This window comes from Protopterus annectens, chromosome 10.part0 (genome assembly GCF_019279795.1).
Source record: "Protopterus annectens isolate FY-2018-M chromosome 10.part0, PAN1.0, whole genome shotgun sequence".
Lineage (NCBI taxonomy): Eukaryota > Metazoa > Chordata > Ceratodontiformes > Protopteridae > Protopterus > Protopterus annectens.
Genome location: NC_056744.1, coordinates 701,287,319 through 701,314,297, shown reverse-complemented (window position 1 = coordinate 701,314,297; position 26,979 = coordinate 701,287,319). Strand labels below are relative to the sequence as shown.

General features: G+C 40.1%; 1 protein-coding gene and 1 non-coding gene across 2 annotated transcripts in view; one reads left to right on the top strand and one right to left on the bottom strand.

Moving 5' to 3' along the window:
• LOC122813286 (E3 ubiquitin-protein ligase RNF170-like) overlaps nucleotides 1-26,979 on the top strand; it is a 228,162-nt gene that overhangs the window by 182,035 nt on the left and 19,148 nt on the right. Inside the window, exon 5 of the mRNA XM_044085533.1 lies at nucleotides 15,180-15,290. Within this exon, the coding sequence (XP_043941468.1) occupies nucleotides 15,180-15,290 (111 nt within the window). The remainder of the gene's footprint in view (nucleotides 1-15,179; nucleotides 15,291-26,979) is intronic.
• On the bottom strand, nucleotides 12,233-12,304 carry TRNAC-GCA. Its single transcript has one exon. It is a non-coding gene; the product is annotated as a tRNA-Cys (tRNA).

Below are 26,979 nucleotides of genomic sequence, written 5' to 3'. Positions count from 1 at the left end.
TTAGAATTGATGGACATGCTCCACCTAAAGAAATCCAAGTCACTGCGAGCCACGCGCTCTAGTGAGCTAAACCTTGCCACAACAATAAATAGAACATGCTGGAGGGATAGATTCCTGTCACAGAGACTCCCAATGCTTTGGAACAAAATTCCTAACTACATTAGGCAGAGCCCCTCACTAACACTCTTCAAGAGAAGCCTTGACGAGTGGATGGGTAACAGAAAATACATCCCTGGGATCACGGCATTGGCTCTGCTTGACAGAGGCTCAGTTAATTAATCAATGGGGTGGCGAAAGCCGACACACTCTGGCTAGGCTTAAAAATGCCCTCGGGCAGATAGCCTAGTACCTACCTATGAACCTATTATGTAGTCACAGTGAAGATATATATAGGTGGTAGTTTACATGTTAGAAAAATGAGAAAATGAGATTGTTCTCTAATTCCAAGGGTTTAAATGACAATGGACATTTTTCCTCCATTATATTCGCTTTCCTTTCCCATGTCTTGCTTTTAATTTCCCTTCATTCATTTTGTGCACATCAGAATTGGATTCAACATAACATCATACAGGATGACCTCTGTTTTAATTCCTCTAAAGGAAAAGAGGTCCTTGGGATCAGTAAGGACAAAGGACAGATTATATAATGCGTGGGAGTGGCATCCCATGTAAGTAGAAAGGAAATTAAAGGGTAATGATAGCAGTCAGGAGTACGTTAAATACACTACGGCACATTTGGCATGAGGTTTCAACTACTGTAATGATAAGCTGAGGAGGAGAACTATTAGACTGAGAAGAGATTTGGAAACTTACTGATAATATTGTAGGTTAATGCAGCTTACTTATAACAGTGGAAATCAGGAAGTTTTGATGTTCTTCTAAATGAAATGTGGGCATTTGTTTAGCTAATCATATTACTTTCCTGCTAACCAATAGCCTGCTAGCAGATTCCATCAAACATAAAAGAGTTAATATGTTTGTCATTTTACCCTAAGGTTGTTTGACCTTGGCAGTTAATTTATATTTGTCAAGGGGCTGGGTGCAGGTGTCTCACACCTACATAAATAAATTGCATATATCTGAGTCAATTAGATGGAATAGGCTTGTACGATAATGGTTTGTTATAAAGCAGAGTGCTGAAGAATTTTGTGCCATAAAGCAACCATAACTGAAAACTAGTACTTAAGGTTTCAAGTACTACAAAGGGTTACATGGTTACAAAACCATTATTATAACTAAATTAATTTAGCATTTTTTTTTTATTTATATTTGCATCTGAGTACTACTGAGTTCTAAAATGTTATGCCAAATGCAAAGAGAATATAGCATTTTGTAACTTGGTATTAACTATACCACTGTTTATTTGATAACTATGGTGCTGATGTTGTACTCAGCAAAAACACAAGTAAAAGTGCAGGTTACCATTTTTTATCAGTCTTGCATTTAGCTTACTGTATTTCAGACCCTGAATGATGATGTATAAGCTTGGATTCAAAAATATGTTGCATATAGCAGATAGCAAGCCCAAGTTTAATCAGATATGTATTAGTAGCAGTATTGAGCCAAGATACCAAGCATAAGACCGTAGAGTGAACTGGAAGTGACGCATTACTGGGAAAACCAACACCACGCTAGCAGAAAGGGTAAGTAGCATGACATAGGGGCATGTGTTTGATGTGGCAAATGGCACTGCAATGCAGGATGGCACAGCACAGTTCACATGTGGATTCACAAGCAGTGACGTGCCACTACAGTTAGCCTACAGAGCATCAGACTAGAAAAGCACCAACTCTCTTAATCATTAAAATGTAAAGGAAAGAGGGGATAGGAAAGCAGCAATGGGAATATTGTATGCACAGAAAAATTCAAGGATAACCTTAAAGTACAGCAAATGAAGGGGGAGGAAAAGCAGTCTTTTGTGTGGTTGGGGTACAGAGCCCTTTGTAAGATATGAAGAAAATAGGTTGATGGGTTGGCAAAAAGTTATGGCTTGAGAAGGAAAAGAAAAGAAGCAGCAGGGGCAGACAGACAAACATAAAATGCAAATACAAGCAGACAGAGGTAGTCTGCACATTAAAAAAGTGGGATGACAGGTGATGGTCACAAACTGACAACAGGCGGACATCTGGTGACTGGAAAGATTAGCAATGGATATGATATGGAGAATAACACAATAGAGAGGGGAATCAACTGTCAGGGGATAAGGCGGAGGACATAGCAGGATACCAAGCCAGCCCATAGGGCAACACCCAGCTCTCCATCACCTCTGTGACTGATATATTGGGCAGGTTGCACCTCCGTTGGCCTGATAGTCAGAGACTGCCAGTAACACAGCTCAGCAAGTCATGTCAGAATGTGCTCCTAGTGATGAGGTAACTAAGCTAATGTTATTACACCTTGGATGATACTGACCTCCCTGACTGATGCAGGGGAACCCTCCAGACCCCCATCAGAAGAGGCAACTGGCCCTCCTGAGAAGTGCAGATGAAGGCAACCAGCAAATTTTTCATGTCAAACTACAGCAGCATGACTTCAGTCTCCTTGCTAATGACTAAGCCTTGTGACCCCTGGCATCCATGTGTCAGAGGCACTGGCTGGCTCATGCTCAGGTAACTACACTGACACCACAAGCTGCACAATAACTGGACCTGTAGAAGGGCAAAAAAAAGGGAACATACTAGTATATGCATAGGGAACACATACAACAGCAATTGTACAATACAATGATACACATGGCATATACACACCATAGGTGAGAGAGTTACTCTTCACTCCTACAACATCCTGCCAGGTTTGTTTCTTCTTCCTCAGCTGTTATAAAACAAAGTATGCACATTTCATAGGTTTCTTAAGTAATACCATGACAGGAAGAAAAGTAAAACAATGCTCACAATACATGTCTGGCTGTCTCATCCCGACCTCAGCTGTCCACTACTGAAGTAGGCCAGGGTAGCACCACCTCAGGTCGCTGTACCAGTGCTGGCACTGTTTACCTGACTATAAACAGGGGAGGCATCATACCTCCCCTGTAGCTGTTTAGAATAATTTATGTGCAGGAAGATGTATTGTTCTTTATAGCAAACCAAACAGGGACCCTGCAGTGCACAGCACCTAAGGAAGCCATGATTACTACACAAGTTCACTCAAGGAGTAAAATGGTAGCCTTGAGTGTAAAGACACATGTTCAGACATCATATAATATGCATTCCAGTGCAGCAACATGGCTTTATTAAACTGCCACAGTATAGTAGGTCCACACAGACTATATGCATGAGCTTAATGGTCACATTCCTTCACAGATCTGTGCTGAGAATGGATAGCTGTAGCCCAAAGCTTTATGGATATGATTCAAAGACCATGGCACCAAAATGGCCTATTAGAATAACTGCTACACTATAAGGCTGTTTTTAACACAATGCTTGAACATCACTTTGTATGAGAATGCTTACAGATAAAATTCATTGGGCAACAGGGCTTTGTATAGTACCTTTTTGGAAGTGGATTATACAAATACAGAAGGCAAAAAACCCACGTGGTAATTTATTCAGTAGTCAAATCAATATGTGTGGTATGTGTGAGTAGGACAGTGGCTTGGCACTCTCATTTCCGCTGTGGAGACTGTGCAGCCCATGGACACTGTGTATCAAGTGAAAACAGGATATAAGGGATAAATAATAAAAGTACAGAGTGATAGATATAGCAATACATGGTAAGGGGGAAGAGGCAACAGGATGTACATACCAGTACATGGGGCCAATATGCAGATGTATCAAGAGGTATAGGGTCCCTATGCCCATAGCATTAGAGTATACGTGGGGGGGGGGTTGTATCCAGAAATACAGGGCCCTGATACCTGTTGTAGAATGGAGGGGAAGTTAGCCATGGGCATAGGTAGATTACATCCACAGACTGCCTTAAACAACCTTTCATTGATATGTGTAAGCAGACCTGAAGAAGTTCACCAAGCTGGAGCAAGAGATGAAACTGCAAACCACCCCACATGCAGGGTCTGCTAATGTTGAGCAAAGGCATATGGGAAAGATGAATCAGGATTAGGTATGGCAGAGTATAGTGCAGGACATGAAAGCTATGGGAAGCCATAATAGGTCTTTGTATCAGTGTGGCATATGTTAATCAAAAAGATACTGTGCGCAAAGGAGAATGTATGGGTCACTGCCAAAGGCATGCCCACCAAAGGGGGTGGTCACTAGCAGATAAATGGCTCATTGATATGGAGAAGATGGGGCTCTCACGTTGTGGGGATGAGAAGCAAACACTCATATGAGGAGGTGCCTTGGATGTGGGAGTGTATCCGCAATGATCACCTGCGATTCAGTACAGAATGCATGTGGTTACTACCACCAGTAAGCATCTCTATGGCACAATATACAACACTGATAATGGAACTTGGAACTGATTCACCAAGAACATTCTGCATCTTTGTCTTTCCAAGTCCCTGAGCTGCAATTACAATAACCTATGGTAGGGTATGCATGTCTCCATATGCTATACACATGAAGAGTTGTCTAACACTATGCATGTCATCATGGGTGGGGTATAGGAATATACTTGGGTGTGACCATAGGTATCTCATGTTCATACCATTACAAGTTACACTGGTGGAGGGACCAGTACAACAGGACATCACATATCTGACGTCAGCAGGTCTTTTGTGACTGTCAATGATGGTAACATGCACATGGCACAGTAGATAACACAGTTGCACTGTTAGCAGCTTTGACAGGGAAAGCTTACCCACTTTACAACATCAAAAGCCCTGTAGAGACACAGGCCAAAACCACAACATCACCAGTGTAAGGCACTCTTGCAAAAATGAGCCCCACTGGAGCTCTCCATGAGTTCCCAACACACAGCATCTCACATTCACACAACCTCTGATTTATACATGTCCACAGTAGAAGAGATGTGGGTTAGTTCACTGAGCTGCCATGACTCCAGAACAAGTCTTAATCTTGCTACACCAGCTGACATAAATCAGTGACCGTGCAGGTCATACATTCAGGCAGATAGCCACTACCAGCAGCATTGTGGAGGGTAATAGTGTGATTCATGGCTTGTGATAGCAGGCAACACCTGTAGAGAGACATGGAATAGAGAGATAGGAGGCCACTGTTAGTGTTCAGGTCTCTACTGGCCAATGTTGCCTCCAAGGGTACTTTGATGAGTCACATGGTACCTTCCCTTCAGTTTACCTTTGCAGGTAGTACAATGCATGGATGTGAAATGACCTGGATGTGAGGTAGCTCAGTAAATGTCAGCCATACTAGAATACAGAAACCATTCCAGCTAAAGCGTCCCTGTTATCCAAGGTAAAACAATCACGGACACTGACACTCCTTAGGCTCAACACCTGAAACCCCTCAAAAGGCTGCTCATGAACAGTTCCAACATTCTGCCCCTTCTACATCTCCTGTGGGCACATGGGACACTACATATGCTTGTGGCCATTGTCTAGCTCAAGGGCAATGAATGTGCATAAGTTCATAATGTGGGATACTGCATCAGGGTGCGGGCACTTAGTCCTGTAGTAGTTCGCCTTCCCTACTGCAGCTCGCATCAAGCCCCAAGACTGCAGGCAACCATAGCAGCCACAACACACCATCTCAACCCTCACTACTGGGGAATCTGATCCCTGAATCCCTATAACTTCCTAGAAGAGTACATGGCTAATTAAATCATGACTACTCATTATTATAGTGTTGCTGTTAGTTGACAGTTTGTACTGCCAATCATCTGTGCAAGTGCTGACTGTTCTTTGCCTACTCCCTATCCCGTTATCTGAGTATATTGTTATGTCTGATGCACAGAATAACAAGTCCACACACAGACTTGCATATCCTGTATGTGACAATGCATACATCAGTTTATACTGTGTTATGTTTGTCATGCCCTATAGTTGTGGACCATATGTCACTTCTTTGTTGGTGCCATACAATACTGTGCTCACATTTGCCTAAATGTGTAACTGCTTTTGCCTGTTCATCCATAGAGTGTACTGCTGATCTTCCACTGATATTTCCACCACTATGCTGGTCCCTGCTGAAATATTTTCCTGCTCCTGTAGCAGTTTATGCACTGCCCTATTATGCAGCATAGCACACACCACATAGACTTAGCTGAATGGTATCCAGTATGCATTGCATTACCCCATCTGATGTGTCCAGGCAGCAGAGGTAGTCCCTTCAGTTACCCAAACTCACACTCTAAAACATCATACACTGGTGCATGGATGGTGATGTTGTATGCCATCTCTGCAACGATCTGAGGGGTGCCAACGGGAGTCATTATCCAAGGCTGTAAAGCAAATCTGGCATCATCTGCAAAGCACATCAGTGACACCATTATATGCTGCTTGCTGTTTGTTTGCATGGTCTGTGCGCATACTGCCATGGAAAATTCATTTATCTGTGCACCTACCAGGTGAAAGACATTGTGGGAAGTTTACTTGCACAAACCCCTACTATAAGCTGATTGTATGCAATATATGTGAATCTTGGGAACTGCTAGGCTTATACACGAACATATTATGTATAATGTCCTGAGCATTTTATATTACCTTGCAGTTGAGGAAGGGGAAATCCTTTCTGTTGCTGTATCTCAGTCCTTGTGGACTAGATAAGGTCATATTGGCAATGTGTGTGTAATTAATACCTCCCAGTATCTCAGTGGAGAGTTTGGCTATGAGTTATGTTATAAAACACCTGCATGGTGGTGCTTCTTAATGTTCCACATTCTACAGCATGATGTGAAATCAATGGTGTAGAATATGCAAGGCCGATGCCTGCAGCATGCCTAATTTATTTATTTTATTTTATTTGCAGTTTGTTAAGAAAGAAAGTAGACTGGGCCGAGATGAGCCCGTTTTCAATGGAGGCCCTGGGAGAAAAGCTTCATGTACATACATACGAAAACAAAGATCAGCAAGAATTAATAAAAATTAAATACAAGAATTAATACAGGATACTGCAACAGCAAAAATCTGTAAGGTATTAACAGAAATTTTTACAAACATAAAATTTGCAACAAAAATGAAAAGACATCTATTGATAGAGAGGTTTGTGTAGTGTACCATAATAATGAATGTTAAACCATCATGAGATAATAAAGCATTCTGTTTTGTGTGGGAAACAAATGCCTATAATATATAAGTGTAATGGGAGAAGGAATGATATTTGGGAGAAGGAGGAGGACAACAGAAAGGGAAGTGTTAGGTAGAGCTGAGAGAGAAAGGTTGAAGGATGTGGGAGGGGGGGGTGGAGGAGGAGGATAGCAGGGGTGGGAGGGGGGAGGGGAAGGTTTAGGAGGTTAGGAGGGGTGAGAGCAGGAGCACTCCCAAGTAGAAGAGAGATAAGAATGGAGTAATGAGTTAATATTGGAGAGTTTCTGGGTGGTTTGAATGTGGGGAGGAAGAGAGTTCCATTTTCAAGCTAGGGAGAAAGATAATAGAAGTTGGCCAGGAGTACATGATGGTTTATATACTTCTAGGAGGTTCTGGTTACTGGACCTGAGAGCTCGGTCCATAAGATGCATAGTAAGGGTGGAGGAGAGGGAGGGGCATTGGGAAGGCTTGAAAATGAGTTTATGGGCAGTAGAGAGTTAAATGTAAGAGAGAGATAGTTGGGGAGCTCCAGCCAGTTCAAGGAGTGCAAGGAATCACAGTGGTGAGAGGAGAATTTGATGCTGGTAGTGAACTTGGAGATTTTGTTGCAGCAGGATGCTAGTTTAGCTTTGAGGGTGGCTTGAAGATTAGTAGGGATGGGTGCCCCATACATGAAAGAGGGAATGAGGTAAGAGGTGTAGAGGGTAAGCTTAGTTAAAGAAGTGAGATAGTGATTGTGGAGATAAAGCATTCCGAGTTTTTGGTGAGTTTTCTTGATGTTAGCTTGAAGGTGAATGTCAAACTTTAGTTGTTCATCGATAAGAACACAGAGAAGCTTAGTATGGGGAACAAGTTCAATGGGAGTCAAGTTTTGGCTTACTATAGAAAAGGAGATTTTGTCTATTTTGGTGTTTTTAGATGGGGTAAAGATCATGAGTTTGGTTTTAGTTACATTGAGAGCTAGATGATTGTTTAACATCCATGTCTCAGTGCTGTTAAAGGTCCTCTGAGTCGCTTGCATGAGTTTGGGGAGGGACACAGAGGAGCAGATGATGGTACAGTCATCTGCGTACTGAACAAGTTTAGCATCTGGGATACATTGATGAAAGTTGTTAATGAAGATGTTGAATAGTAAAGGGTCCAGGATAGATCCTTGGGGGATCCCAGTTGTAGTGTCAAGGTAGGAGGAAGTACAGTTATTCCACTTAATGGCCTGTCGTCTATTTGAGAGGTAACTGGGAAACCAATTGATGGTAGAGGAGGAAAGATTAAGATGGGAGAGCTTGGACAAAAGTAGGGTATGGGAAATGGTATCAAAGGCCTTAGATAGGTCTAAGAAAAGGCTAGCTATGATATTGCCTGTGTCGCAAGCATGGTCAATATTATCAAGGAAGGATAGAAGGGCTGTGGTGGTGCTGTGTCTGGGTCAAAAAACATGTTTTGTTGGGGAAAGGAGATGATTGTTTAGAAGGTAAAGTAGAATCTGTAGGTGAATACATTTTTCAAGGATTTTTGAGATGGGAAGAGTATGGCTATGGGGCAGAAATTGGAGATGTCAGTGTTGTTCCCTCCTTTGTGTAAGGGAATGATGAATGCTTTTTTCCAGAGAAGGGGTACATAGGATTCTTGGATGGAACAATTAATTAGAATACAGATGGGGAGAGCTATGCCATCAGCAGCTAACTTGAGAAAGTTGGATGGTAGGTTGTCAGGGGCATTAGAGCATGGTTTTAATTTTTGGAGCAGTTTTTTTTTTATAGTGTTCACAGGGATGGGTTTAAAGGAGAAGGGAGGGGGTGGGTGGTATTGGTGGCAGAAGGAGAGGAATTGTAGTTGAGAGGTGTAGATGGAGCTAAGGAGTTCTTAGGTAAAGATGTGGTGAGCTTGGCTATTGAGTCTATGAAGCAGCAGTTGAATTTGGTGGCTATGGTATGATCTGGAGTGCTAGGGTCGGGGCAAGGGTTAGCTCTTGTGCCAGGACTAAGGATGCCACAGATGCTGCTCCAGAATATCTTGGGGTTGGATTTATGATTATGTTGAAGTTTAGAGTAGTAGCATTTGTGGTTGGAAGCAATAAGTTTTTTAACTGTATTGCAAAGTTGCTTATATTTGGTAAGGGAGCTAGCAGATTTGTATTTTTGGTAGAGTTTTCCAGATTTATCATGGGTATGCATGAGGGTTAATGTTTCTTTGGTAAGCCAGGGGGTGATTTTGGATTTCACTATTTTGGTTCTGGGGGGAGCAAAATTGTTAAGTAGGTTAACGAATGAAGTATTGAAGTAAGTGACAGCATTGTCAAGAGGAAGTGTTTTCAGAGGGTTCCAGTTCATCTGTTTTAAGCAGTCTGAGAAGGATTAAGGGTTGAAGTTTGTAAGGGTATGGGTTGAGATATAGTTATGTTGTAGGTGTAGGGAGGAAGGGGAGTGTTATGGAAGGCAGGAAGGTGACTGCTAAGGGAATCGGACAAGGTGCCACTGTTGGAGACATTGTTGGGATGGGAAATTAGTATCCAGTCCAGGATACTGCCTGAAGAGTTGTCTTTATTAGGTCTGGTAGGAGAGTTATCTAATTGAGAGAAACCGTATAGGTTTATATTATGCAAGGTGGTGGCAGAGTGAATAGAAGACCAGTAAATATTAACGTCTCCTAGGATAATTGTTTCATTAATATTAGCTGAGAACCAGGAGAGACTATCTTCAAGAATGGGGATATTGTTTCCAGGTGAGAGCAGCTATGATGACTATGTTTTTATGAGTGTTAATTTTTAGGAGGGCCAATGTTATTTCGGCTGTAGTGAATTGAGGTACAGGACTGGAGTAAGGGGTTACTGTTAGGGAGGAGGAAAAGAGTAGGACGACTCCACCTCCTTTCTTTTGAGTTCTATCATGTCTTAAAATTCTTTAGTTGGGGGGGGGGGGGTGATTTCAGAGTCTTTCAGGTGAGGCAGAGCCAAGAAGAAGGAAAGAGCGAGAAAAGGAAGAGAAAGCCTCAAAAAAAAAAAACTATCAGAGAGAGCGGTCACTACTAAGTAAGTAGGGAAAGCTGTTGGCAAGCCCAAGGTGTCTAAATACAGGGATTAAGGTTCGGGCTGAGTATAGGGGGCTATGGCTAGAAGAGACAGGGCAACAACAAGCAAGAAAAATAAATTAACTAATAAAAATACACTCACGGAGAGCAGCAGGAAGCTGGTTAAAAAGTGTAACCTATGTTGCTAAGGATTCGAGTGGGGTGTGCTGCCATCTAGTGGCAAATCTGTGTGAAGGTTATAGTGAGAAACACAGTTAACAAGGGAAAGCTGCAAGGGGAAGATTAGGGGGTAAGAGACTGCCGTAAAACTGCCAGTGTGCATGGTGCAGCAAAACTAGGCAAACAGTGATATTTGGTAAAAAAAAAACACTTAATATTAATTACTTAACACACACTTTAAATGGTCAGTAGAAGGCAGATTGAGCCAGAGGTGGTTTGCTAATAGCTGGTGCACGTCCTTTAGGAGGAAGAACTGGTCTGGCCACTGTGTTGCCTACTGGGGGAAGCACCTGGGGTTAATAAACACGAGCAAGCTGTAAAGAGAGAAATAATGAGTTAAACACTGTAGGGTAAGGAGCAGCTGAGAGGGGAGATGATGTAACAGGCTTGGGAAATAGAGAAAATGCAATAGGGGATCTTAATACAGAAGTTAGGATTATTTCTTCAAGATAAAACACAGTGCAGGGATTGTATATTAAAACAGTCTAACAGAATTACAGCACAGATGGAATACATCCTCATTTTCTACAGTTCAAATAATCCAGCATGTGAGGTACAACTTAGTTAATACACTGTAACAAATGGATGTGCAAGAGCTAATACAATCCACAGTCAGACCGTATCATGCTTATGTGATGCAGTTCACAGTGTAATCATTATCAGAAGCAAACGGACTTTAAATCTCACAAAAGTAACACACATTTGCCAAAAATGAGTTGCAAAAGTTAGCCAAAGCAGTGCCTGGGTAGTATACAGATGCTGTCAGCGTTGCCACATGGGTTTAGAATAATTCCCGGGGTATGAGACACACTATGAACACAAGTATATTTGCTTTAGGTTTAGACATAAACCACTTGCATTATATAGCAAATAACCATACTATAAACTGTTTCAGCAGTTGGAACCTGTATAGGAGACCTATAAGATGCTGTTAGCTTCAACAACTGTAAGGAGTTGGTAAAGTGCACCGTGCAGTGTAGCTACACTGAGAGCATTTGTTTCCTCACTTACAGCTAAGTATATTGTAAACAGAGCAGCAGTTAGCTGTTAGAGGTCTAATAGCGGAGTGCCGCCATTGCAGTTTACCAGGTAAGAGAAGTCTAGAGCAAGGATCACGCAGTGAGCATGTTGGTCACAATTATAAATAAAAGGTCACCTTTGCGCAGGAAACAGTTTATTGCAGAAGGTTAATAAAACAGTGGAATGCATACCAATTTGGAAAAATGAGGAAATATGCCATCTTATGGTCACTGAATGGTCCCTGTAAGTGAGATGTTTAATGCTATACATACCTCTGCATCCACAGTGAATGGTGTTACATACATCCCCCTTGATTCTACTTGTGGGTGACACAGTTCAACTATCTCTTGCATGGTATTGCTGTCTACCCAGAATTGGTCCATTATCTATTGAGCCTTTTAAATGCTGGCTGTCTGTAAGGTACTGATTCCATTTTCTGTGATGGTATATATGACCATGACATATGACTTTCTGGGAACTGGCCCCAATGATGGTCATTAACACTAACTAACTGGTCAGCTAAAGTCACTGCTACTCCTAAAATATTCATAGCATATACCAAAATTTCTGGCGTTTAGAATAGTTCTGCTGTGTGGCACAATGTGCCTGATTTGTATGTTTCTGAATCACTCAATGCATTAGCCCGCTAGATCACTCAGCTCTAACAATAACCCCTGCCAAGTCTCGAACTCAGGCCCCTGTGAACTACAATACAGTGCATTAGCCCACTAGGCCACTCATCTCTTAAATAATCAGCCCTGCTACATCTCAAACCTGGGCCCCCTGTCAACTACAACACAGTGCTTTAGCCCACTAGGCCACTCAGCTCTCTAAAAGCCACCCTTGCAGGAGGCACCCGGATTTGAAGCAGGGACCTCTTGATCTGCAGTCAAATGCTCTACCACTGAGCTATACCCCCACTCCATCATGTCTGATGTCATCATTTCAGAATCTGTGTTTCTGATGAGATTTGTCATTTTCATAACATGATGTGATCTTTGCCATATCTCACATACAAGACTACTTTTCACACTGTGTAGCCAAGCTGTCTGGATCTCTGAATCCCCCGAGCCTTGCTGTTGTACTAATATGTATTGTACACTCACTAACACTATGAAGCCTCAAAATAATATAAAGAGTAGTGGGGAGGGTGAAGTTTCTGATAATATCCCCGCATTACATATTATCATGATGGTCTGTTGAGCTCCATTAGTTTGTCACTGAAAAAAAAAATCAATTTGCTGTTTCTTTTGTGGTTTCAGTGAGTTGTTTCACTGGCCAGTTATTGCTAATCAGTTTCTGACAGTGCATTTCTTATTGAACAGGAAGCTGAAGCAGATCCTCATATGTAGGACAGTCATATTAATCTAGGCAGAACTACATTTTTATGTGACAACAATTTCCAAGAACAATCATAAGAATGTGGTGAGAAACAAAGAAATGTTTCTAGAGTGTACATGGTATAAGCCTTGTCTGTGACTTTTTCAAATGCTATTCAGAATTACGTTCTGCCTTGACTCATAAGATGTACTACCTAGATATCTGGGGATTCAAATGCTCCTTTAGAGCTTTATATTATTCTTAACTAGGATCACTGTCACATCCTGTGCCAAAATAGAGCACATTTTCCAACATTAATCCCAAGTAGGGTATTGATAAGTGCATGACCGAAGGAAATAAGGGAAAGTTGCAAAAAGTATGAGAAGGTAATTTTTCAACATTTTTTATGTGTGTATATATAAATATATATATATATATATATATATATATATATGTGTGTGTGTGTATATATATATATATATATATATATATATATATATATATATATATATATATATATATACAGATCTACTTCAGATGTCCGGCATTCCAAAACATCGACTTTCATATGGCCAAGACCATATGATCGACATTTTGAAATGTCGAACATCGCCTACATAATGTACAACACAAAACAACACTTCACTAACTGCATTTAGCAGGGGGGTAAGCCCCCCTGCCTCCCCCACACCCTCTGCTACTTAAATATTCCTACTCCGAGATCGAACTACAGTGCAGAAAAGGGAAATCTCCCAGTTCCGCACTGTATAGGGATCTCCGCTATACATGTTCAACATTTCAAAATGTCGAGCATATGGTCTTGGCCATATGAATGTCGACGTTTTGAAATTTCGAACATCTCAAGTAGACCCACCCACACACACACACACACACACACACACATATATATATATATATATATATATATATATATATATATATATGTAGATAGATAGATATTTGTGTGTGTGTGTATATGAGTGTATTTAAGATTTCTAACTTTTTTGCACTCTTTGACCCCACTGGCTGCAATCATCAGCTCCCTCCTTGGTCAGTCACCTACTCATCCCCTAACCCCTATCACTGGTGCAAGGATGGACTTGGAGGGGGCCACCATTCAGACAGCTATTGGGGGGGTGGCTAAATTATTTTTTACTTACTTAGTTTCTCCCCAGCCCTAACCACACTTGCCTGGCAAAGCTTTGGGGAGGGATGTGCAGTGGAATAACTGAGGAGGACCACTTCCACAAGGGGTCCTCTATGCAGATCTCCCCCTCCTCACACTGCATGCAAAGTGTTTTCCCTGGCCTCCAATAGCAAAATCCCACCTACCCCTGGAAGAAGCAAATTGGCCATGCCCCTTCATTATTCGTCCTCCTTCCTATGACAGGGAGAACAACAGTCAGGGATCCATTCCCTTACACCATGTATCCAGGCAGTAAGATGATTAACTTATAAGCTTGTTATACAAGTCTAGGTCAGCCTCTTCTCAAATTAAAGGTTTGGAGATGAACCTTGGAGATGAACTTCCCTAAAAGAAAAAAAGGAACAATGAAATGTTCAGTTGTCCATAACATTCAGACAATTATACCCTAATACTGAATACTCATGCCTCTTTTGGAATTCAATATTAAAAGTATAAAATTCTATTTCCATGCCTGACATTTTCTCATTGAGCTAAAATGGGAAAGGGAATCACAATTATTTTGTGATGAAAAATATTGCTTCACACAGGGGAAGCACAATTCTTTTTATTTTGAAATGTCATGCTAATAATCAGGTTTTTGGAGGAAAGTGACTGAACATGTTTAAAAATGTTACACTGAAGGGCATCTTTAAATCAGTTTACTTTAACCAGGGCAAACAATATTCTAGAAATGGACTTTTCCCTGGGAATTGTATTACATTATGCATGGCAAATTGCATTAAAAGACCAAATACTGCATATCTGCAAATTTGTTAAAGATCAGACTTGGATATTAATCCAGACATAAGCTCCGTTCCTCACATTGCTAAAACTGTTCCTTTTTCTTAGCAATCTGTATACAAATATAAAAAAATGTAAAAATAAAAATAGCCTGATTTTCAGACATAGATAGACAGATAGATAGATAGATAGATAGATAGATAGATAGATAGATAGATAGATAGACAGACAGACAGATAGATAGATAGATAGATAGATAGATAGATAGATTGATCGACAGGTAAGAATAACAGAGAGAGGGAAAGAAAGAGGGATAGACAGTTTGATTTTCTGTTAAGTGCTGCTTGCCTATTTCAGACAAAAATAGTGTCATTTAGGGTTTGGGAAGTTAACTTTTGCCTGTTTCCTTGTATTGATTAGATATTAGATTAAGAGTCTCCGGATGTCAAGAGACTGATACAATAATTGGATTTTATAGGCTGCTGGTGATATAGAAACAAATATGTATTCAAGAGAAAACAAATGGATTTGTATTTGTCTGCTTTAGGTGACTATACTCTATACCCTCTTCTGTGACAATCAAAAGGACGAGCAGTGCAAAAACAATGGTTATGAAATAAGAAGTTACAACAGACGATTTTCTGGACAGCCACGACCTGTAAGTTAACTATAACTGATAACTTCAAACATATAGTCTTAACTGTATCCAATTAGCAGAGAGAATGCGTACCTCCTTCTGTTAAGCACACGACTTGTGTTTTAGAAAAATGTAAGCAATGTTACATTTAATGAAATTGACAGCCACACAGCTGAGTCATGGTAAAAGAGTGGTGTAATATTTAATGTGTTTAGTCTGTATTTTATTTATTTTGCATGTTTGTCCCCACTGTCTGCTGATCATCAGATTGTCTCAGCTAATCAAACTATTCATTCCCTCACCAATGGTGAAATTCAGTCAAAAGGAGACAGCATTTAGGCAACTATGAAGAGTACTTTGAGGTTATTCTCTTTAGCTTTGTCCCATTCTCAATCTGTTCAGCAAGGGAAGTTAGGAAATACAATGGGTGGCAGCAAAGGGTAGTCCAGCCCTCTCACAATGGATGTGTCCCAGTAAGCAACCACATCCACTATTGCACCATGTGCTGTGTGTGTCCAACCAATCTTTGTATCAGAAAGAGCTGAGTGGGCCACTCCCCTTCACTCCTCTCCCTCCCTGCCTGGCTCCTCTAGTGCTGGGGTTGTTAATCAAACATCAGTGGCCTACATCACAGTAAAGGCTCTGTCTCTTTGCACCATACAACCAGGCTCATGTTAAAATTAAAATGGATGTTTCCTGTTTTTTTGGAAAAGGAATTGGGATAATTTTTAAAGAGGAGTATACAGAGTGCAACTGTAATGGTGAACAAAACAAAAGAGTAGGAAACTACAACATGAAACTCCGAGCACTAATACATTGTTATAGTCTGAGCCTGCTTTTACACATATTTATTGGAAAAGAAAACAGTATCAGGATGGAGCAACTGGTTTTGATGGGCTCTATTGAAATATCAGCATTAGAAATGCCACGTGCCAAAAAGGCATAAAAAATGGCTGAAAAGACAGGAGAAGTGCAAATATCAAAAATCACTCCTCTCTTTAAAAATTATTTTTGCAGGGGGGGGGGGGGCAAGCCCCCTACACCTCATATGTGGAGGGTAAGCCCTCCCACACCTGAACTTATATATACCAACTCCGTTACCATACCTTGAAGAAAAGGGAATAGTCCAAGAAATGACATCTTAGTCTTAGTTTATATAAGTTCGATCTTTAGGATCTTCAGTCTCTGTATTTTGGACTTGCTCTAGCAGGTTTCGACATTTCAAATGGTTATTGTTATGATGGCATCTACAAATAGCAGCATAACATTTGGAACATGTTTTTAAGAACAATGTAGAATTAAATTTTTGATAATAGAATTGAAATATACCTAGATTTAAGAATATATTATTAAAGCAAAATTCTTTCTGATTACTATCGTGATCTAAAGTATTTGTGGTCCAAATGTTTATATAATGTTTTAATGAAGAACAAATTAATTCCACAAAGCATAATTCCCCAAATTGTATTTCAGTGAACATTTTTTAGGTGAAACTAACTGAAAGGAGTATGCCACAAAAAGCAGACCTTTTATTTCAGTATTATCACCAGGAATAAAATAAATATTTAAACATTTGACAGTATTGGGATTCATTTATTTTATATAACAATTCGCTAACTGGACTCTTCATTCATTTATGCTTTCATTCATTTACTTGTTCTCTAATTACCTGTTTAATTACCTGTTTAATCCAGATCAGCCCTGTGGAAAAAGAATCATGGAGGGAAAGTAAGGCAGGGAAATTCATCCTGAATGAGGCACTAACCCAAAACAGGATGCACCCACACCCACACACACACACACACACACACACACACACACACACACACACACACACATGCAGACACATACAAACACAGAGACACACACACACACACACACACACACACACACACACACACACACACATACATACATGCATGCAAACACAGATACACACACACACACACACACACACGCACAAACCCACTCAGTCTCATAGCACAAACACCTACTGTCAGTTTAGCAGAACACCAGTTCCTCACCTATGGCGCATCTGTGGGATATGGAAGGAAACGACATAGGGAGGATATGATCACTCCACACCAAAGCATCCCAGCTGAGAAATGAACTAGAGAACCAGGAGCTAGTCTGTTGTCACACAGTTCTAAAAATATAATATATTGAGGCAGTAGGCATCACATCACCATAAACCCTGTTTTATTTTCCACCTGAAGTTATTAAGTATGTAATGAGCATATTCAGGTGTAGTCCAAAATGATTTGGTAAAACTGTGGCAGAATCTAATTTTGTTGTGCAATACATGCTTTATAATGGAGTTTAAAGGTAACAACTATTACATGAAGAAACCTTCTGAACAAATTGCCCTAATACAGGATTCAGTTCAGTCACTGAACATAGTTGTAGTGACATGTCTGTAGTTATATAGCTAAACATATGAAAACCTGTCAAAAGCTTCAAATAAAAAAATGAATTCATTAATGCACATCCATGAAAAACATTACATAGAAAAAGGAACTTTGGGCTATCTGGGAAAAAGAAGTGCCAGAGGAAGTATGACTATATAAAGAACAAAATCCAGAGATTTCTGAAAGGTATAAAAAAGAAACATGGGCACAGGAAAGTAAAAGGGATCTGGTACAGTGCAATATTTACGCAAAGGAGAAATGCCAAATTGATCAATTAAAAAAAAACAGCTCCAAAGATATTTATGATGTTTATTGAACATGTGTGAGAAATAGCTTTTGTAAAAAAAAAAAAAAACAGGAAATAGTTGCACATCTTTTTGCCAGCTGTGATACACTTATGGCAGAAGGGGTATATGCGAAAAGGCAAAATAATGTAACAAGACTGTTGCATGCAGAATTGTGCAAACACTACAATATAGAAACATGAACCACAAAGCATTATAGAGAATGATGAAGTTTATAAAACATAGAATCACCCATTACCAACAGTTCAAAAAATAGAGGTGAGAAATTCAGGTATAGTAGTCCATGAAAAAAGACAATGAAATTGTTAAACCCAGTGGTTACAGTGTCTTACATACAGAAAGACATAAAGTCATAAAATATCAGGATTTGCAGACAGAAATGTGAGAAATGTGAAAGAAAAATACTCAGACAGTTCAAACAGTAGTAGGAGCAATGGGTGTAATAAAAAAAATTTTACAGCTGTACCAAGATATGTTACCAATACATGTAACCCCATATGAATTACAGAAGGAGGCAATTATGGGCACATTGTGGGAAATGAGAACACTCAATTAACATCAGACACTAAAGTAATACTAATTTCATGAACTGTAATTGCACCATGACTTAGGAATGGGGTCCATTTCTGTCATGGCATTAGAAACCCCAAAAGACTTGGAGAAATTAAGCCGAGCTAAACATAGTCTCTTGTTTTGAGAGTTTATGAAATGTTTTGTTCAAGAATTTCATCATAAAGGTTGCTATCCTGCAGTATACAATTATAAGGTAAAATCTATGTAAGCATTTATTTACTTATTCTTTGATTTCTGAGTGGGTTTACTAGAATGAGTTATCAGCCCAATAACTGGCCAACTGAACATGTCATATACCAGAAATAACTCCTGGGGGTGGTATTTGCACTTTTTGACTGCCCTTAAAGGAGTTTTGCTAATTTTTATTTGCCTTTTTTTCTGTTTAAATCACTATTTGCATTAGTTTCAATTAGCTTGATTCTGGCCTGATGTGGGGGCCATTTCGTTGCTTTTCATTGGTTCTGTACTTTTTACTGCTTGCTGTTTACTAAAAACAGATTTACCCTCTTGTTTTTTTCTGATAACTCCAGAGAGCTGCTTGTCTGTACCAGCTTGAGAAGTGGTTAAGTGGTTCTGAACATTTTATGTATCAGAAGAAATAACTCGGGGATTTTTTTCCAGTTTTATACTATACTTAAAGCAGTTTTACTAATTCTGCCAAATTTCAACTGTTTTTGTCTGTTTTTTTTTTCTCCATTGAAATCACTGCTTGCACTGACTTCAATGCTTCTGGCCTGGTGTGGGAGCCATCTTGATAAAGGAGTAGTTTTCATAGTGGGAGTACATTAATTGCTGCTATTTCAGGGTGCAGAGCATTAACTGGTCTAATTTCCAGCTGCTTTTCATTGGCTTGCACCTTTTACTGCTTTGCTGTTTACTGAAAACAGCTGAGCACACTGTCTCCATTGTTGGAGCTGGATAGTGGTTACTATGCACAAGTAAAGTTTCCACTAAGTCATTACAGCAAAAAATCCTTCTTCCTTCATCTCACTGTGACTGGAACTGGAACTGTATTTCACTTATATGTGCTTTTTTATCTGGATGTGTGGCTAAAGCCTTCTAGAATTCCTAAATGTATGCATCAATGCCCCCCCCCCCCACACACACACACCAAACGCATCTACCACCACACACATTTCTTCATCAACATGTCATTAGTATTATATCACTCCAGTGCCTAACAAGAATAAATCAGCTTCTGGAAGTATCCTATTAATTAGTGAGCCCACTGTTAGACACATTGATTACAGGGTTACAGGTAGATGCCTCTATGGAGCTAAGATTGCTGACATAGCAAGACCCCCTAGTTCCCTCTTCACTGATAAGTATGACTCCAACATGATTGTAGTTCATGCTGGATTGAATGATCTGGCATGAGGACTACTGAAGGACATGCAGAATAACTTGCTGGAACTTGCTAAACTAGCTTCAGTCAAGGGGAGGACTGGCTTTGAGTGATAACCTCCCTTCAATGAGAATGATGCCTAGATTGAAGGAAAAGATAAATTGGATACAACAATTGGATAAATAGCTGGTATCCTTCCAGGGGGGTGCAGTACATCTCTCCCAGGGATGATATGATTGATAATCCAACTTACTTTGCAAACAATGGCCCACATCTCTTGTTCAAACGTTTCTGCATACTTTCATAAGCCTTTGCTTCCACATTGTGTCTTTTTAGGCAGAATTCATGTAATAAACAACAAATCATATCATAAACTGGACAATATTAATTCATTGTAGCCTAGTGATGCTTCCAGGCATTGTAGTTACATCCTACTGACACATCTAGGTGCCACGTATTGTTTGTTCTTACTTGCATTAATAATTCCAAAAGTATGTTGCATACTGGGGATTAGAAGAGTTCATCTTATGATAGCTGACCTCCGTCTAGTGCAGCTAAACAGATAATGCATTTTATTTGTATACTATTTATTTGTATTTGTAATCATTTTCACATTTCTCTAAATATCTCAACAATCAAGTGACAGACAGAACTGCATGGGTTTATATAAAAGTGCATAGCTGTATAAAGAAAATGCTTGTGTTACAATGCATTTTGCTTGAATAGTTACTGAGATATTTTAAGCTGTTTATGCAGCTTCCCAAAATTAGTATTTACAGTGTTTATTAAGGCTTATAAAATCCAATTTAATACCTAGAATTGAATTAATGCAACCACTATAAAGATTACTTTGTGCTGAATATTTTGCCATTTACAGATTTCCAGTAATATATGGTGGTAGGGATATGAATATTTATTCCATCCTTAAGGTGATAATTTCATTTTGGTTCAGTTCACACTCATCTGAAGTCAGAGTACAAACTCAAAAGATCTCCATCAGGGGGAATGAGTTTATGAACTTGTACAAACAGCTCATGATATCTCAGTAACTATTCATTGTATGCAGTGCTAGGCATGGCTATGTAAAGCAGCCTTCACTTCTTCCACAATGGTGTGACTATATGCACTATAGTTTCCAAACAGATGCCTGAAACTTAAAACAGGAGTTTCTGCTTATATACACAACGAGTTACTTGAAATTACCTTATTAAATTAAATAAGGGTCAGTTACTGTTATGTTCATAGGTTGGTACTAGGCTATCAGCCCTAGGGCCTATACAAGCCTAGCCATAACAATTCCCTGACTATTTCTTCCCACACTATTTACTTCCCTGGACCCCTGTCTAGCAGGGCAACTGACATGATCCCTGGGGTGAATTTCCTTTCTCCCATCCAATCGTCAAGGTTCCTTTTGAAGAGGGCCAAAGAGGCACTCTGCTTGACATGTATGGGCAATCTATTCCAGAGTCTGAGGAGTCTCTGGGTCAGGACCCTATCCCTCCAGCATGTTTTGTTTATTGTGATGACAAGGTTTAGATCCCTGGAGCATGTGACTCTGAGGGATTGGGATTTCTTTAAGTGTAGCATGTCCAGCAGCTCTGGGTTTGACATGGCCTTGTATGTTAAGCAGAGATCACCTCTGAGTAGACGATATGCGACAGAGTATAGCTGGAGTTTTTTTAAGGCGGTCAGCGTAGGACATCTTCTTTAGGCCTGTGATCCTTTTAGTGAGGTATTTCATTTACATAAGTGTGTGGTATTATTACTGGATTTCTGACTGTAAAAAAAATACATCTCACAGAAGCAACATTTTGTAATAAATGTCTATTTGTTTTAGAATATCAACAAAGGCAGCAAAATGACTAGACACTAGCTGACGTTTTAATAGCTGTAATCTTAGGTGTATTAGAAATATGGGAGTAGGTGATTTCTGAATAGCTGTTGCACCTGATGTATATTGGTGAATTTCAGATTCAGATTTATTATTACACTCCTTTATCTACTTAGCAGATGAAGCAGATCCTTTCAGGAGTTTCTCACTTTCATGATATCAGTGCATAGGGTTTCTACTAGTGCTCAGCAAACAGGGTCAGTGTGTAATATTCTATCAGGTAGAATGTATCAGAATTTAGAAGGTACCTGTCAGTTACTTAGTTGCTTTAACACATATGCCATTATTTAAGGCAGGATATATATAAATGTGTACAGATATACGCTGTCATGCTGTTCATGAAATATGTGATAAGTGCTTGGCTTTACCTACATTCTGGACACACACACACACACACACACGCACACACACACACACACACACACACACACACACACACACACACACACACACATACACACACACACACACACACACATACACACACACACACGCACACACTGACTGATTAAGACCACCTTGGGCCCTGGGACGCTTTTATATCATGGACCCACCAAACACATTTTTTGGAACACACATAAATACTCATGTTCTTTTGGATTAGCCTTCCTGATTCCAAAGACTATTCCAAATGCTATTATTATAACCCACCAAAGTGTATATCCATCAGTTGCAGCCACTTGAATGTGCACACTTCAAATATAAAAAAATTATAATAGTACAGTATTCCAAATTGATTTACACAAATGCACCCTAATCCTGCAAAGGCAAACTAATGACTATTTAATTTGGGCATTACAGCAAGTCAGACATTCTCATGCCACACAGCCCTTATTACCAGCAATTATTTAGTGACATTAGTACTCAAAGATTTGCCAAAAAAACCCCCACAAAATCTATGAGGCATAGACCAAAAATATAAAGCAAAGTTAAGTTCAGTCTGTGAAATCAGGAAGTTTCCACTTTGTTGTACACAAAAACTGGCAAGGAATATTTCAACATATTCCACACAAATGCATACCAGTCCAGAAAAGCCAGACCTGAAAATGAGCAAACAGTATGATGGCAAGTTGCTTTTCATCTGCAGCCAGCCCCCTTCTTTAAAATGAGCAACTGACAAGAGCATAAGTTCCTTTTAACCACAGCCAGCCCCTTTAAAATGAGCGAATGATAAGAGGGTAAGTTGTTTTCATGCACAGCCACCCCTTATTTAGGGACTGCAATCGATTTGCCAGAAAATCATATACTTTATAACGGGCAGACCAAAAATATGAAGCAAATTATCCATGAAGTTATTAACAGTTTCAACTTTGTTTCATATATAGTCAAGAGAATTCATACCCAACATAGTTCATACAATGCACATTATTCCTAAAAGCCAGACTTGAAAATAAGCAAATGGCACAATGGCAAATTGTTTTTCATCCACAGTCGCCCCCCCCATGCCCCCTTAAAGTGAGCAAATGCCAAAAAGGTAAGTTGCTTTCATTGAAAGCCAGTTCCCCTACCTCTCATCTGCCCAGCGTTTTTGAAGAATTTCCAGATTTTTGCCTCATATTTTTAGTCTGTTCCACATATTTTGTGATTTTCTGGCAAATCACTGAGGAATGAAGTCACTATGTAATGATAAATATTTGAGTTTCAGACTATATATCCTTTAAAAATAGGAATATTGAACATAGAACTGTTATTTATTCTTCCCAAACAGGTAGATTATTGCTTGGCTTGAGAAACCTACGACATATAGATAAGGCTTTAAGCAATAAAACATTATGCAGTCTGAGGGAGGGGGAGGGGTCCACCATCCAAACAGGCATGCAGATGCTTTGTGCTCTTGCCAATATCCCAGAAATGAAATTAAATTAAATCGTTTTTTCTGTGTGAACCATTCTCCACATAGTGACATGAGTACTTGTGCCACTGAAAGGACTGACGGTGCCACTTTTCAGCACATGCCTGCTTTCCCACATGCTGTGGCAAAACCTACTATCATCATCTTGGGTGTTCATGCCCATGTCTTTCCTGCACTGGCATCTTGTATCCTAATAAGACTCTACTCTCTTGCCAAAGCTCAGGTATTAGAGCAGTGGTACAAGAGGGCTGGGAACATCTGCCCTCTCCTCGTGAGGAATGCCCATTCTCCACTGCCTGCTCTGTTAGGCCATAGAACTGCTATTCAAGTTTAGGTTGTGCAGGCTGCAGTAAGGGCTTTATCCCTCTACACCACTGCTGTAGATTGGCCTTTAGGTGAGACAGAAAGCAATCTTTTCTAGTATTCGAGTGATCCTTTATTAACAGCTGTGTGTACAAACTGATAATGTTGGCTCCATGCTATGGTTCTTTCACTAATAAGTGCTGTGCACCTTTCCTACCCTGAATAAAGTAGCTCAGCACTGATGCTACATGCAGTCTTGATGATCCTTACTGGAAAATTGGCCCTCTGTGGTATTATATGGACTGCCAAATGTGCAGTAAACAGCACACAGAAACAGCAATGCCATACAGCACAGATAAACCCACTAGGCACAATTGCCTCCCTTCAAGGGTGACCCAGGATCAATGTATGGTTAAATGACATGCTTAGAATGACTAAATAGGCAAATGAAGACTGAGGGACTCAAACTCAGTGCTTCAGACTAAATCACTTATATACATTTGGGGGGGGTTATTAGTACATGTGTTTCAGCAATTCTGGAATGCTTTTCCTAAGTTATTTCTTAATATTTTGGTAATAATAAGACACCACAGCAAACCAAGGAGTAAGTAATTTATATTTTGTAGGTTCATAAGCATGAGGTTTAGACTACCACTTAGAAACCTAAGGCAATTTCCCCAATAACACTGTCTGGTTAAGTGACACACTCCGAGTCACACAATGTGCAAATAAGGTTAAGGGAATCAAGCTCTGGACGACTGGAAGCAGCTCATTAAGAGCTCATAGACTTAATTCTCTGCACTAACTGCCAGATATCTACAGTGGGTGGCATTGTTTGGACATGTGGAAACTAGACCCCACACACACACATACACACACACACACACACACACACACACACACACACACACACACACACACACACACACACACACACACACACACACACACACTCATGCAAGAGGTTAAAACGTGAATTACTTACAGCTTTACCATGATTTGATGCTATTATACAATGTTATTATTAAAAAAAACAATGGCATACTTTAAAAAAATGTCACTGTATAATGCAAACTGTATTTTATGACCATCTTTGGCTGAGTCTGTGGGGATGGAACTGTGATATGCTATGCATGTATACATAAAGGAATGTGGAGCTGTAGCTGTACTATATTGGTGTTCTGTACTTTCTGGCTTGCCTGTGATATGCATAGGACCTGCTGGAGAGATAGGTAAAGTGTGTGAAGTATGTGAAGCAGAGTTCCTCCCTAAACCAATTCAAGTGTAACTTGGACAATTAAATGGGAAACAGGAAATTCATCCATGGTTTAGCACCTATGTCTCTAATGGACACAGGCAACCTGTAAATGTTTCATCTCCCAGGCCCCTGCTTGTAAATGTTTCATCTCCTAAGCCCCTGCTTACACTTATCAAGGGTACTAGAACTTGTCAGAGATTTGGCATGCTTGGTTAGGCTTAAAAAGGCTCTTATGGTCATTAGCCTACTAAACACTTATGAATCTATGAATCTAAATATCAAGCAAATAAAAATAAAATGAAGTGACTTACAGTCTATTTTCCAAATAATGAGCTTTCACCTTTATATACATTTAGAAGCATTGCACTTACTTAAATTTTCTATAAACTCTTTCTTGACATTGTAATCATGATTAATAAAAACTGTTCTACTGGTCCAGCCTGATAATCTCCTAGCAACTCATGGCACACCTAATGCTAAACAATCTCCTATCCCATAGCCAAAACGGATTCTGCCCTGGCTACAGCACCATGACTGTCCTTCTTTCCTTTCTTGAAACCATGAACCTTGAACGTGACTCAGGCAAGTTCGTATCCACACTATTCCTAGATCTGTCAAAGGCCTTTGACACCATCTCACACACCCTGCTTATATCCCAACTCTCCACCCTACACCTCTCTCACCACCATTGCCTGGTTTATCAGCTACTTGTCCAACTGCCAACAAGCTGTCCAATGAAAAACTTTAACCTCCCCCTTCCTTCCCACATCCACATGTGTCCCACAAGATTCTGTTCTTGGCCCTCTTCTCTTCAACCTATTCATTAACAACTTTCACCAATCCATCCCAGACTAATCTATCATCCAATATGCAGCGGACTCAACAATCATCTGCTCAGCCTTCTCCCCCTCCGAGCTCCTAGCAAAAACCCAACTAGCCTTCTCCAAAACAGAATCCTGGATGCAGTCTAACCATCTGGTACTAAATGTAAATAAAACCAAACTAATGTTTTTTTTTCACCTACCAAAAACTCCATTGACAAATCCACATTCACCATACAGAGCCAAAACAACAACCTCCTTGAAAATTGTTCCCAACACCAAGCTTCTTGGAATCATTATTGATGAAGTACTAAAATATGACACCCACATCCGCTTCATAATCAAGAAAACCCACCAAAAGTTAGATCTCCTCTACAGGCACCACCGCTTCCTAAGCTCTTCTACCTGTCAAACTCTTGCATCCACCTTTCTACTCCCCTCCTTTATGTATGGTGCCCCTCTTTTCACCACTCTACATCTTGGCCTTCGGTCCAAACTTGAATCCTACTACCACACGATCTCCAAATCTGCAACCAATTCAAAAAATTCATCCCACCACTGCCACTCCCTCCTCACCCTCAACTGGCTTGAACTACCCAACTACCTCAGTTACCTATAACTCACCATTGCCCACAAGCTCATCTTTAAACCTGTCAACTGCCCAGCTCTCACTACTTCCTTAAAACCTTACAGTCCCAACCGCTTACTCAGATCCAAAACCCAAAATCTCCTTCAGGTCCACAAACCTGCACAACCTCCTGGCCATCTACTGCTGTCCCACACCTTAGCTAAACAGTGGAACTCTCTCCCCACACACCTACGCAACCTACCTAACCATACAAATTTCAAATCTCAGCTATTTTCTCATCTTTTTTCCAAATGGGAATGCCCTTGCCATGCTCCAACTTAAACCTTTCCCCCCCTCATTCCACCTTGCACTGACTTATCCAACTA